At 50.3% G+C, this 12,982-nt stretch overlaps 1 protein-coding gene across 1 annotated transcript; it reads right to left on the reverse strand.

Annotated features, from left to right (window-relative positions):
• Window positions 1-6,532: 6,532 nt before the first annotated feature.
• Window positions 6,533-9,782, reverse strand: LOC123401012 (transport inhibitor response 1-like protein). Its single transcript, XM_045094729.1, has 3 exons — window positions 9,038-9,782; window positions 8,075-8,585; window positions 6,533-7,977 (listed from the first exon to the last, which is right to left on the reverse strand). Exons 1-3 carry the CDS (start codon window positions 9,730-9,732, stop codon window positions 7,225-7,227), a joined length of 1,959 nt encoding a protein of 652 aa, XP_044950664.1. The 5' UTR covers window positions 9,733-9,782; the 3' UTR covers window positions 6,533-7,224.
• Window positions 9,783-12,982: the final 3,200 nt, after the last annotated feature.

Raw genomic sequence — 12,982 nt, forward strand, 5'->3', positions numbered from 1 at the left:
TTCAAGACCACGTAGAAATATAACCCTGAAAAAATATTCAATACAAAATACAGGAAACAAGCTTAATTTCATTATCACGATAGAAATTTAGAAGAGGTTCATACTTCTGCCAACGCTCCGATGGCTAGTGCGACGTGTACGACTTTAAGGTACTGCCATCGATCCTACATAAAGCATAAGCTTGTACAATATTTTCAAAATGAAGTGAGGTCTCACTCAAGAATGCATTTCATTTCTGGATAACAGATTTTTTTTATGAAGATTAAATCAAGGTATTACTTCAACTAAACTCCAGCAGCACTGAAACCCTATACTTTTATAGTGATAGAAACACTGCACTGTTAATTAGAAACAGATATGTAACTCATATAACTCCCCTTATTCTTATAATAACAATAAGGCATTAAGGAGCAAAACTTATTCATTCATCTATTAAGTAGACACCAAGTGTACTCCATCTAACAAAAAATATGTGACAACAGCAGATTGAATGGAACAGAGTAGCCTGGTAAAAGGGTTAACGACAATAGCTAAGTTAACGCACAGCAGGTCATCAGAGTTCATTTTCACACAGCCTAATCTCTGAATGAACCATAATATAAACTCGTAATGTACAGCAAGCGTCATCTCAACGGAGCTGAAATTCCATCGAATCTCGTCATCCGATTGCAAACAGGTAAAATAGTAAGGGGGTAGCTAGCGCACCTTCCGCTCATGAACTGGTCGAGCTATTGCTGGAGGTCGTAGGGGAAGGCCTCGAGTGCGAGGGACAGGCAGCCGGCGAGCTTGGTGACGATCTCGAGGTGGAGCACGCGGTCGTCGGGGTCGGGCACCAGCTCAGCCTCGCCGAGGTAGACGAACCTGGCGGAAGCCAGCTTGTCCCACACCCGACGAGGTGGCAGATCCGGCGATATTGAGGTGCGGCGGCGCCATGGCCCTCCTGGAGATCTGGGAAAGATGCGGTCGCTGGGCGCCGCCCTCGCCAAGTCCTCCTTGGAGAGCCGACGTCCCGCGTCCTCCTGCGCCTCCTCGTGCCCGCTCGACGCCCCACGCCCTGGCCAAGCCCTCGACGGAGCGCCGCCGGTAGGCGTCCTCCTGCGCCTCCTCGTGCCCGCGCCCCGCCCCCACAGCCTCGCCTCGCCGACGAGAAGGCCCGCGCGGGACGTGGAAGGAGGTGGCGGCGGGATTGGATCAAGATGGGATCGGTGGTGACGGAGGTGTAGTTGGGTTATTGTTTTTTTTCTTTCTCTCGTACGTACCGTTTCTGGCTGACTTGGGGACTGCGGGTTAATTACCCGAAATGACAGGGACTTTTTCACAAAAACGCAACGACGGACGACAAAAGATGTGCGCGCTTTATTATTATAGCAAAAGGGCCCGTGCGTTGCAACGGGAGAAAAATAATTATAATCTTCAAGGATGTTGACCATATTACGTCCTTAAAATTTTAGGACATTTCTCGAAATGCATGAACATTTTTTGAATTAGCAAACTTTTTTTTCAATTGCACTCAAAAAATAATACACAAACTTTTTTCTCAAAATCATGGACTTTTATTGTTTTCACCAACATTGTTCTAAAAATTATGACCATTTTTCTGAGTATGGGAATACTTTTACAAATATCCCGAGCATTTTTTGAATTCACAAACATTTTATGTTTTCTTCAAAATTCTGAGTTTTATAAGTTGCAAAAGATTTTCAAAAGTCGATATTATTTAAATTTCAAAAAATGGAACAGAAAATGAAAATAAAAAATGAGACTAAAAACAGAGGCACGAACTGTTTTTAAGCTTTTTACACGGACTTTTGTTTAAAATTATTAACTTTTTTTCATTTTACAGACATTTTCTAAAAATTTAAACATTTTCTTGTATATGCAAACATTTTACAAAACTCCTGAGTAGTTTTTGAATTCTCAAAAAAATTATGTTTTTTAATATTTTATTTCAAAATTCTCAGTTTCTTAAATGTAAGAAAAGTTATTTGAATTTCTAAATTATTTAAAGTAGAAAAAATGGAACTGAAAAGTAAAATAAAAAAACTAAACTAAAAGAACAGGCGGCCACGCATGGGCCGGCCCAAATAGGTGTGATGCATCTTTTCCCAATGCCGAGAGGATAATATAGGAGGTGCCTACATGGGCCGGCCCAGTCCGAAGATTTTTCTGTTTAAAACGTTTTCTATTACTTATAAGTGACAATTATGGGTAATTTTCATCAACTTTATGGACAACGTTAATTTTCATCAACTTTATGGACAACGTTAATGACGGACGACAGAAGCATTAATTGCTTTATTAGTAGGTAAAGGTAAAGAATCCAAACGTACAAAGGACCGATAAAATGTGTATTTGTTTCGGATCGATGGGTTGGAGTTGCTCTTAGCCACCAATCCATCCTTGGTTTCAGAGTAGGAGTGAACACCTCCTTTTCTTTTCTCCCCTGCTCGACACCAGATTCCAACCCCATCGTCTTCCCAATAGTGACCAAAGTGTATCTCGCTCTCCTGCGTAGAACCGATGCCACCCCCGGTCGAATACACGCGAGGAACTTTTCACGGCATGTCCAATCACGGGCGCTAAAACTTGTCAGTCTTCTCTTCTCACCGGGCTCTTCTGCATGTGGGCATGACAGCAGGCAGCTCGATTTCGACCCTTGGATTCTCGGCCATCTTTTGCCTTCCATCGTCCACGGTCGACAGGGTGCAGCGGCCGAAGGAAGCCGAGCTGCTCAGTCTCTCACATAGGGACAGAGATATGGTACGAGATCATCCCGGGTCCTTCCGGGATAAGGTCCGTCCCCGGGCGCGCGCATTTACACGTGCGAAAGAAACGTCGCGGGTGCCTTTTCTTTCCTCCCGTATAAAGTCGAAAGGAGCGCCGACGATCCTCTCCTTTGTCAGCTCGCCATTCGAGCATCTATCGTGACACTGTTGGAGAGAGGGATGGGGTGGTGTGGACACGCCGCAACGCCGCGCGAAAGGTGGCCACGGACCGGCGTCGGCACCGTACTGCGTGCGCGCGCGCGCCGCAGAGCCTGGGCACGTCGCGTCGCCCGGGATTTAGAGCGTCTGCAGCCGCGACTGACGAATCCGGAGCATCTCACGTCCACGCAACGCGCTAGAAATCTAAAATCCATACAAAAGCATGAAAAAAAAATCCATACAAAAATATGTAAAAGGAAAAAACTCTATCCTAACCTCGTGAGAGATGTTCACTGTCTCCGTGTCCGACAGACGCTGCTCCGCCTCGAGTTTAGCAAAAAAAAACGTTGGTCACTGCTCGTCCGTCGGATGAAGCGTTGGTTGACCTCCAAACAAGCATGGATCTGGATGGACTTCAGAATGATCTGCTGCTCCGTCATCTCATACGGTTAGACAACAGTAAACTTTGCTTTTGCCTGCTCCATGTTGAAGCCCGGAGCTGGGCTCGGCTCCTTCGTCGGCTACTACACCTCCATGTCGTCCTCAAGATTTGCCACCTTCATCGAAGTCGGCCGCTCCTCCCCTTCCTATTACTCCTCCGGCTCCATTAAGTCTGGAGGGAGCCCGACAACGGTGCGGATGGCATGTAGTCTAGATCTCCTGTTTGATTTGGTACCGATGTAAGCATACAGTAGGTTGTTATCCTCTTTCGAACCGTGACGAAGCCAGAGAGTATGGGAAGAACGTCGGACCGAAAGAGAGGAGGTGAATGGGCTAGGGTTGAGGGATGCCGGCCGACTTAAATAGCCGGATTTGGCCTCGGGCGGCAAGCCGGACCGGAGCCACGTGACGTTTACATACCCCAGCGAAGGAGACGTTTATCGGACCGTCCGGTTTACGGGTTATTTCTTGTGAGACCTTGATGTCAATCCGACACGAAAAGCTCGCTTATATACGCCTCGTATTTGAACTGAATATGAAAGGTGCCGGTAAGTTCGGACGTTGATGCGTCCGTCTGAATTAATGTTTTATGATCGGACTGTAACGTTTACGTCTGAGACGGGCATCCGGCTGCAGATGTTCTTACATCCCGATCTCGCGTCCCGGCCGGTTCGCCGTCAGACGGTGCGCGCCCGGCGGCGACGCGTCGCCTGACGGCCTCGTTAGTTTTCTGTTGTGCCGGACGACGACCATGCTTGATCGTGCTTGCTGGGAGCCACGGATGCTATTAACATCACGCAAAGGTCGATTGGGTTCACCCGCCCCCACGTGATCGGCTTCCACTCATCCGCTGCGTGTTTTTCCTTTTTCTTTTTTTGAAACACGTCTTCTGCGTTGTGAGCATGCAGCAAGCGCGACGGCCAAATCGCCGAGAGATCTGATCTGGATCGCTTTGGCAGGCAGGCACATGCATGACACGAGCTTAACGGAAGCCTCGATCGGTTGAGCCTTCTGGCGACTTTGCGCCAACGCCGGCCTGTATAACCCGTCCCGTCGTCCAAAACCAGCACATGTTTCAGAACGGCACCGGCGGCGGTGGCGGTGATGGTGGCGCTCGCCATCAATCGGAGCCCGTCCTGCCGATCCGACGGATTCGATTCGCGGCGACGATAAAAGAGGGAGCGGACGGAGGGGGTTCGATTCGGCGGCCGTCGCTATTTCCTCGCCCCCTTTTTTTTTCAATCAGCTCCCTCCAAGTCCACAGAAATCAGTCGCAAGCTGCAGAGTGCCTTTGGTGATCCACACGGATTGAAACTGACCATGAGAATCTCGGAGTAGACTTTGGCCATGAGAGTCCGTTGCTCATGTGCTGCACATATATATACTCTTTATCATGTGTCCATGTCTTGTGGCGTCGCGTTGGCTTTTACTATGGGTGGTAAGCTGCCCTGTCCCGTCCCAATAATTGTCTTCGTCTGGGCTGGGCGGACGGTGGTTAGCCAGGAAGACAGCGACCCGAGCCGTGGACGTCTCACGTTCTTCGCCCGCGCACCACATGACCTCGTTGCAAAAGATTTGTGCGCCCTTCATTTTCAGATAGCTGCTCGCCAGATTTTTTTTTTTTCCCTTTCCATGCTACTCCCTTCATTTCTAAACAAAGCCAAGACAAAAAAAATTGGGACGGAGGAAGTACATACAAAGTGAAAAGCAAGTTGGATATGCAACGTGCCGTAACGGAACATTTCTGGAGAAGTTGGTGCGATCTTCGGACAACACATCGGATTTTCACTTTTGGAATAAACATGGTAGAAACGTTGTGGAAGAACGGGGAATTGGTTTTCATCCACAGCTTTAGCCAAGGGAGAAACCCTAACGCTTGCTTTGTATGAAGATATAGGAACAAATATCATGGCCGCGACATTTGTTCGTTTGGTATGCAAACCCACATGGATTTTGTTTGGAACAAAAAGATGATTATGGCTACACTGTTTTCCTACTCTCTAAATGATTTCTTGGCTTCAAGTTGAGGAAATTCTACAAAATTAATGGATAAGGACCTCATTCGACTTCACATAGTGTTGGGGTTACATCCAAGGACCAAGGCTGACTAGTAGCATGCCCAGGATAGATTCAACAGTTGACACTGCCAAGCAAACCTAAAAAGGTTTAGGAGCAGAATGATCATGGCTACACTGTTTTCCTACTCCCCAGTTGATTTTCCGGCTTCCAGTTGAGCGAAAAGCAGGGCGAGCAGCAACGGATAAGGGTCTCGTGTCACATCAACGAGAAAAGGTGGCTTGTGTTTGCGTAGTGTTAAGGCTGACTTGTGAGATGCCGAGGATAGATTAATGGTTGACACTGCCAAACTACCAAGTAAACCCAAAAGGGTTTAGGAACAGAATCATCATGGCTCCTACTCTGCGACCGATTGATTGGCTTGGAGTTGAGGGGGAAAAGGTAGAGAATTGTGGATAAGCGTCCATTGCACATGGAAAAGAAGAAGGGTGGTTTGTGTTTATCTAGACTTGGGTTACATCAGGTCTGACTTCATATAAGATACTTAAGTATATGTGGATATTTAGCAGTACTGCCAATAAAGTGAGTTGAGTACCGACTGTTGAATTAGCACCAACTGGGCAATATGCTTCAACAAAAGCTAAGGAAACATTTCTGGACACAAATATCTAGTTTTGATTCAAGTTGTGGGTACTTCGGGAACCAGGATAAGAGTGAGATTAGTCATAACAAGCTAGAATCCAGTGATGACCAGCCCCTCAGGGAAGGTAGAGATCTAAAAATCATCAGGACACAACCTTTGTCTAGCCAATTATTTTGTAACAAAAGAGTACATGTTACTATGTCAGGGAGCAAGACCATTACCTTTTTCTCTGCCCATTGGGAGTTTTGAGCTTTTGACGCCTCCAGGGATCCGCAGAGGAGAAGGATGGAAAGGCAAATCCCCATCTGACAGTAGATGGCATGCAGATCTACATGAAACAAGGACCAAGGACCACTCTTGAGATCAAATCATTAGTAGGTCATGTCCTTATCATGTGCCAATACACAGGCAGAGGGCATTTAATTGCTATGGTGGTAGCCGCAGAGCAGTCATAATCACAGTATAGCATGATCATGCCAAATGAACAGTCAACAAAGCAAGGAGAACGTGATAACAAATTGATGCTGACTGAATTTCATCATCCAATATCTTCTTGATTAATAACAGCAGAAGGTTGTGACCAAGAAAAGTGGTAGTGGTCTACATTGATCTACAAAAATAACTTGTGGAAACTATAAAAAAAAATGGGAAGAGGAAATTTATCGTAGCTGGGATAATCTAAAATACAAGGCAAAAAGTTTACGGAGCATTCCAGCGTAGATAATGCCGTTCCTTCGTCCGAGCAGATAGATTGAACAGTACATGGCAAAACATCAACGGCTGCAGACTCGAGGGCAAAAGGAACCATGTAAAATCTGCTGCCGAATTGGAGTCGACCTTCAGCCAGTCTCTGTGCAATCACTAATCAGTTCCGACAACTCAACTATGGTACAACAAAGTCATCAGTCTGGTGCTGGCTAGGAAAATAGCTCAGATTCCGTTGGGAACAAGGTGAGATGCCTCACTAAGATACATACATCAAAGAAACCTCGTACAGGTTCAAGCCTCGACTCAATCAGCCCAGAAAAGAATAATTGATGATCTGCTTAATTAATGATGCATTCATATTTCCCGCAATTCAAAATCATCCGCGGGGAGCTTCCTCTCTGGCTCTGGCAATACTTGAACAGGACTACAACAGCAATGGTCAGGAATAGTAGAACAAACATGACCATACAACAAACTTCTTCAATGGCAGTACTACAAGATGTTGACAAATGATGGAGCATCTTCCCTTGGTCCTGCCAATGATCGATACAGGTACAGCTTATCAACGGTATCCATTTCCCCTTCATTTTCCTTCATTACTTCAACCACCAGATTAGGCATTTGCTGAGCTACATCCCCACAACCCCTAACAGTTAGCCTGCATGAGTTCATCCAAAAGAACCTCATGTTGTAAAAATAGTTCAGACCAGAGAGCAGTCCTTTGTCGCCAAAAGGGCTGTCTCTGACCTCAAGCTTCTGCAACCTAGTGCATCCCTCAAACACATGTTGAAGAGACATGTCACTATTCCCAGCAAAGGCAACAGACAGAGTCTTTATGAGTTTTCCATGTTTTCCAATGTGCGCAAACGCCTTATCGGTGAGCAGGCCAGAGACTGAAAGTCTGGTGAGCTTCTTGCAGTTCATCACAATCGCCCCAAAACCCTCATCCATGGGCTCCCCAGTAATCCGATCAGGGCGGTGGCGGCCCATAATGCAGAGGCGGAACACCAAAAGGTCAGGGCAGTTCTCGGACATGGCAACCACTGCTGCATTTGTCATGCGCTGGCAGAAGTAGAGAATTGACTCGAGCTTCCGGCAGCCTTCTGAGATTGCCTGGAGACCAATATCTGAGACTGACCCCTCGGAATCCTCAGTGGCATCCAGAGGAAAAACCCGTAGCTCACGGAGATTTGAGCATGTTTCAGCCACAGCCCGAAGGCCTTCATCACCCACAGTATCAAGAACCTAGAATAAGAAATTGGAACACCAAGACCTGATGTCAAAGTACATAAACCAATATATCTATCAATGTGACCGACAGGAAAATTCACAAAATACTTACCCATAAAGTGCGAAGATTGATGCAGTGGCGAATAACTGGTATGAACTCTTCGGCAGTTAGAGCCGCAAAGCTAAAATTGAGGGAAGTGAGATTGGGACAAACTTGGTAGATTGCTGGGAGGTACGCTCCATTGACGTCCAAGAAACCTGACAAACAAACAAGTGATCTGGACGCTGCAAAAGAGGCAGCGAGCTCAGACACAGATAAGGCACCACCAGGGCCTGGCTCAGATCGGAATGATCCGGTGCCAAGGTGAGTTAGATGGGGTGCCCTTGCCATGAGACGACGCAACTGCTCTATCGACACATGATCATTAACACGCAGACGCCGCAGAGCTGGTGAGCGTGCAACAAGTGCCTCCAGGGCCTCGAAGTTGAATGGGACGCTAACACAGTCAAATACAAGCGACTCGATGGACGTGTTGCACTCTGGAAACTTGGAGATCCAATCCACCACCTCGCTCTCCTCCTCATGGAAATAATCTTCAGTCAGATCCAGCACTCGAAGATGCCTAAAGAAATAAATGCAACGATCCATAAGATACCACAACCTGAGTACTGGTATATCACAGTTCCGAGACATTTGTTTGCTATAGAACTAGTATTTGCCATAATAACCATAATAACAAGAAAAAGATCAAACGTTGAGTACCACTAACGGCAAAGATTCGGGTGTGACACTAGCAAGTAGTAGAGCTCAAGAACAATAAAGATCTAGCTTTGGCAGAACGTGTAGGGATGAAAACCCGGCATGGCAATAAAAGCTAGTGTGGCCTAGATCAGATTCTGATCCATGGCAAAGTCGGGCCAATAAAACCGAAAAAGGGCATAAAGGAGTATGCGTGCACATTAAATAAAGCATGATGCAGCTGAGAAATGAACAAATGCGCCAATGGCAGTACGATACTGTCCCAGCCCGGAAAGCAGATACGTTCGTTGATACCCAAAGACGAGGGAGACGTACCTGCAGCCCTCGGCGATGACGGCGAGGCCGCGGGTGGTGAAGCCGTCGCAGCAGACGAGCGAGAGGTCCTTGAAGAGCGGGAATGACTTGGGGATGAGCGCGAGCTCGTCGTCGGAGACGGTCATCCGCTTGAGGCAGATGCGCTCGAGGCGCGGGTAGGCGGGGCCGAGCGCGGCGACCCAGGGGGAGACCTTGGCGCCCCAGCCGTGGGGCACGAGGCTGAAGTCGGCGAAGCGCGGCTTGCCCTTGAGCACGACGGCCCGCACGCCCCCGAAGCGCTCAACGGCGCGGCGCGGCGAGACGGCGTAGCAGTTGCCGATGAAGAGCTCGCGTCGCGTCTGCGCCTCGGCGCGGTACCAGGAGCGGCAGACGAGCGAGGCGGCGTTGCGGTCGCGCGCCGCCGTGAGGAACTCGAGCACGCTCTCCAGCACGTTCTCCAGCACCTGGTCCGGCGGCGCCCACCTCCCGCCGTTGCCGTTGCTGCCGCAGCCGCCCCTCAGATCCGGCGCCCACCTGTCGCCCCCTCCCGCCGCGCCGCCGCCGCCGTCGCCGTCGTCGTCCTCCGACATCCGCGACGGCGGCGAGCCGGAGGAGTCCGCCGCCGCCGCCGCATCGCGCATGCCGGCGGGGGCTAGGGTTGCGGCGGGCTGGGGTATCGGAGCGGGGTGGGAGGAGGAGGAGGGGGGAGCGCTCATGTGACGAGGCACCGGAGGTGAAAAGGATTAAATAATGATTAGATCTGGGGAGCGAGGCGAGCGAGGTGGACTGAGCGAAGCAATGCCCGTCCTTTTTATTCCCCTCGCTCTCTCTCTCTCTCTCTCTCTCTCATCGCCGATGAAAGAAAGTTTGGATTTTTGGAGATGGATTGGATGGATGGATGGATGGTGAGCGATGCAATCGGGCGTAGTACACCGGGTGGCAGTGCCCGGGGACGACGGGGAAAGCACGGAGAAGGACGATGTGTGTGTACGAATTTGCGTTGCGCCACAGAGAAATTGATTGATGATTATGGAACGGAAGAAAACATGGCCTGCTCCCAGTGCGGCCGATTATATGATGCACCACGGTGTCCGTTTTCCAAATACTGGTACAGTACCCACAAGTTTGGTCTTTTCCAGTAACTTTCCCGATGCGGTAGGCTGTTGGAAGAGGTGTTAACCAGCCAGCTTCGAGTAGGAGAAAATACCATAAAAACATCTATAGTTGCCCTCTCGAACCCTTCTAACTCTAGGGGGCGGACAACTCACTCAGTAACTAGTCATAAAAATGCGACCCAGTCGCACATCTTAAACCGGCCTTATATGTTTGGGTTGTTCAGCGTCCTATAAATTTAGCTCATATCTAGAGCGGTATCAAAAGACTCGGACGTGTTCGGTGTGGGAGTCCGCGACTAAGGGGTTCTTGGGTCGCCGGTCTATCTCTATAGGCCAGATAAGTGGGCCGCTTTGTGATTACTACGGAGGGGCCGGACTAAAATACGACGTTGTGTTCAAGATGAAAACATCTGAAGCCATTGCATGTACATCAAGTCAAGATGATAAAATCGGCACGTTATTTCTCCAATATAATCGACCATGTATAACCCTAGGTACCCCTGGTGTCTATATAAACCAAAGGGTTTAGCTCGTAGGGGACATCTTCACTTTTAGGGTTTTAGCCAACAATGTACGATTTCGAGGTAGATCAACTTTGTATTCGATACTCTATCATCAATACAAACAAGATCATGACCTAGGGTTCTACCTCCATCGAGAGGGCCCGAACCTAGGTAAAAGTTGCCCCTATGTTCAATGTGTTACCCATCGATCCAAGGTCCACACCTCGGGACTCCCTACCCGAGATCAGCCGGTTTTGACACCGACGTTGGTACTTTCATTGAGAGTTCCATCGTGGGATCGCCAAAGGATCGATGGCTCGCCTAATCATCAGCGACGACATTTGCAACAGGGACATTTTTGTCCCCGGACAAATCTCCACGTTCGGCAACATCATACTGCACGCTGATTCGTCCGACCACCTTGGCCAGGTCGGAAATCTCGCCCCTGATCAGGAGATCGGGTTTGGGAACCTAGAGTTCGTCGCCTCGTCACCGACTCCCCGGGTCATCTTATTCTAACAAAACTTTCGACTCCCCTGGAACTGACGGGAGGATAACCCCGGGGTAGGCCAAAAGCTAGGACCCCTCTAGCCCCCCTTCGAAAAACATAATAGGACGGTCGGTTCCCCACGGGGCCCGGCTGCGTCTGGCCGACTGCACGGTTGAGCTGGCTCGGGTGCTGCCACTCCCCCCTCCGACTCAATTACTCCCCGCTAGCCGGTGGGTCAGCCTCAGTCACATCGCCCTTACAAGCCGCGTCAGGGGCATCATCACCAAGGGTACAGCTACAGCGTCTCGGGTACCGCTGACCCGATCGCGCGAGACTATAGTGGATTGGACGTACCACTGACCGTTGCCGACTGCGACTAGCCGAGAAGGCACAGTGACGAGCACGCCCCCGTCCACTCCATTACCTGCTCCGGCGTAGGCAACAATGCAGTCGGCCGTACGATGACCGAAGCTGGCTACGCAAGATGATGCGCGTAACGCGACGCACGCCGCTGCGTAACAAGCACGCGCCAATGGCGAGGCCCCGATCGGTGGGCCTCGGCTCTAGATGGGACCCAGCAGCTGGTGGGCCCCTTGGCCGGCTCAAGAGGCTACCAGTCGGGTCCCACTCGGTACCTTCTATTCCTATTGTAAGCGAGGGGGTTGGCATATAAAAACCCCTGGCACTACCCCATGGAAGGGGTCGGCCGATCACACACACACACATAGGAGGGGAAAAGAGAGCTCACAACTCCTTCTTCCTCCATCATACAGCTCAAGGAGCATATGGTATCCCTAGCCGGATCGTCAACTAACTCAAGCATGACTAGGGGTGTTACCTCCTACGGAGGGCCCCGAACTTGGGTACTTCGTGTGTCTCGCACCGCTTGTTCCCAAATACTGTTTCCGGAGCCCGACGACGTTCTTTCGGTCCTAACCACGTATGATTAGCCACCCCATGGCATCTATCGTGAGAAAACGGCGACATTTGGCGCCCACCGTGGGGCAATCCACGGGGTCGGCCGGAGTCATGCTCCGGGTGGGACCCTTCACCAACTTAGCCGGACGCACCGCGTCCGGCTGATCAGCTCGCCCGTGGAGCTTTCCCTCGTGGAAGCCTTCACGACACTGAACCCCGGCTCCGCCTGCTACATAGGCTCCGTCGCCGCTCCTCTTGACGAGTCATGCCCTAGCCATGCCTCGTCCGATATCGACGTTCTCTACGAGCTCTTCAGCAAGCTACGGCTCGATGATGCGCGTGCGTTCGATGAGTACCCCAGCGAAGTGTTGGACTCCGTCGACCCACCATCATTCGCGAGAACGGCCGCCTCGAGCGGTGCCTGTGACTTTCGCGTCCTCGCGGAGGTGATAGTCATCGGCTCCACCACGAGCTCTACTCGCGCCAGAGCCGAGGCGCGCACGACTGTTGCCACAGCTCACCTTGACCCCTTTGTTCCTCTTCGCTCCACACTACAGGGGATGATCACTCCTATAGAGCCAACGGCTAACCCAAGCACGGGCGCAGCTGAGCTGGAGGCGGCCCGGCAGCAGCTGCTCACGGAGGCCAACACCCTCGCGTGTGCCAAATGTCGGATGGAGGCTGCGCAACGCGAGTACAACTCCGCTTACGGCCTCACACCGACTAGCGACGAGCCCAGCCGGCGAGGTGAAGTTCGTAGCCACGGACGCGTAGTCACCGACATCCTCGGCGGCAAGCTCCCCACCTACGATAACCCCGCGGACAACATGAGGGTTGCCCATGTGGCCTACGAGGAGTTGGTCACCATGGAGGGCGAGGAACGTGCGCAGCAAGAAAAGCACATCGCCGATGCCAACTCGCAGCAAGCTCGCTTCGAGCC

Source organism: Hordeum vulgare, chromosome 6H (genome assembly GCF_904849725.1).
Source record: "Hordeum vulgare subsp. vulgare chromosome 6H, MorexV3_pseudomolecules_assembly, whole genome shotgun sequence".
Classification (NCBI taxonomy): domain Eukaryota; kingdom Viridiplantae; phylum Streptophyta; class Magnoliopsida; order Poales; family Poaceae; genus Hordeum; species Hordeum vulgare.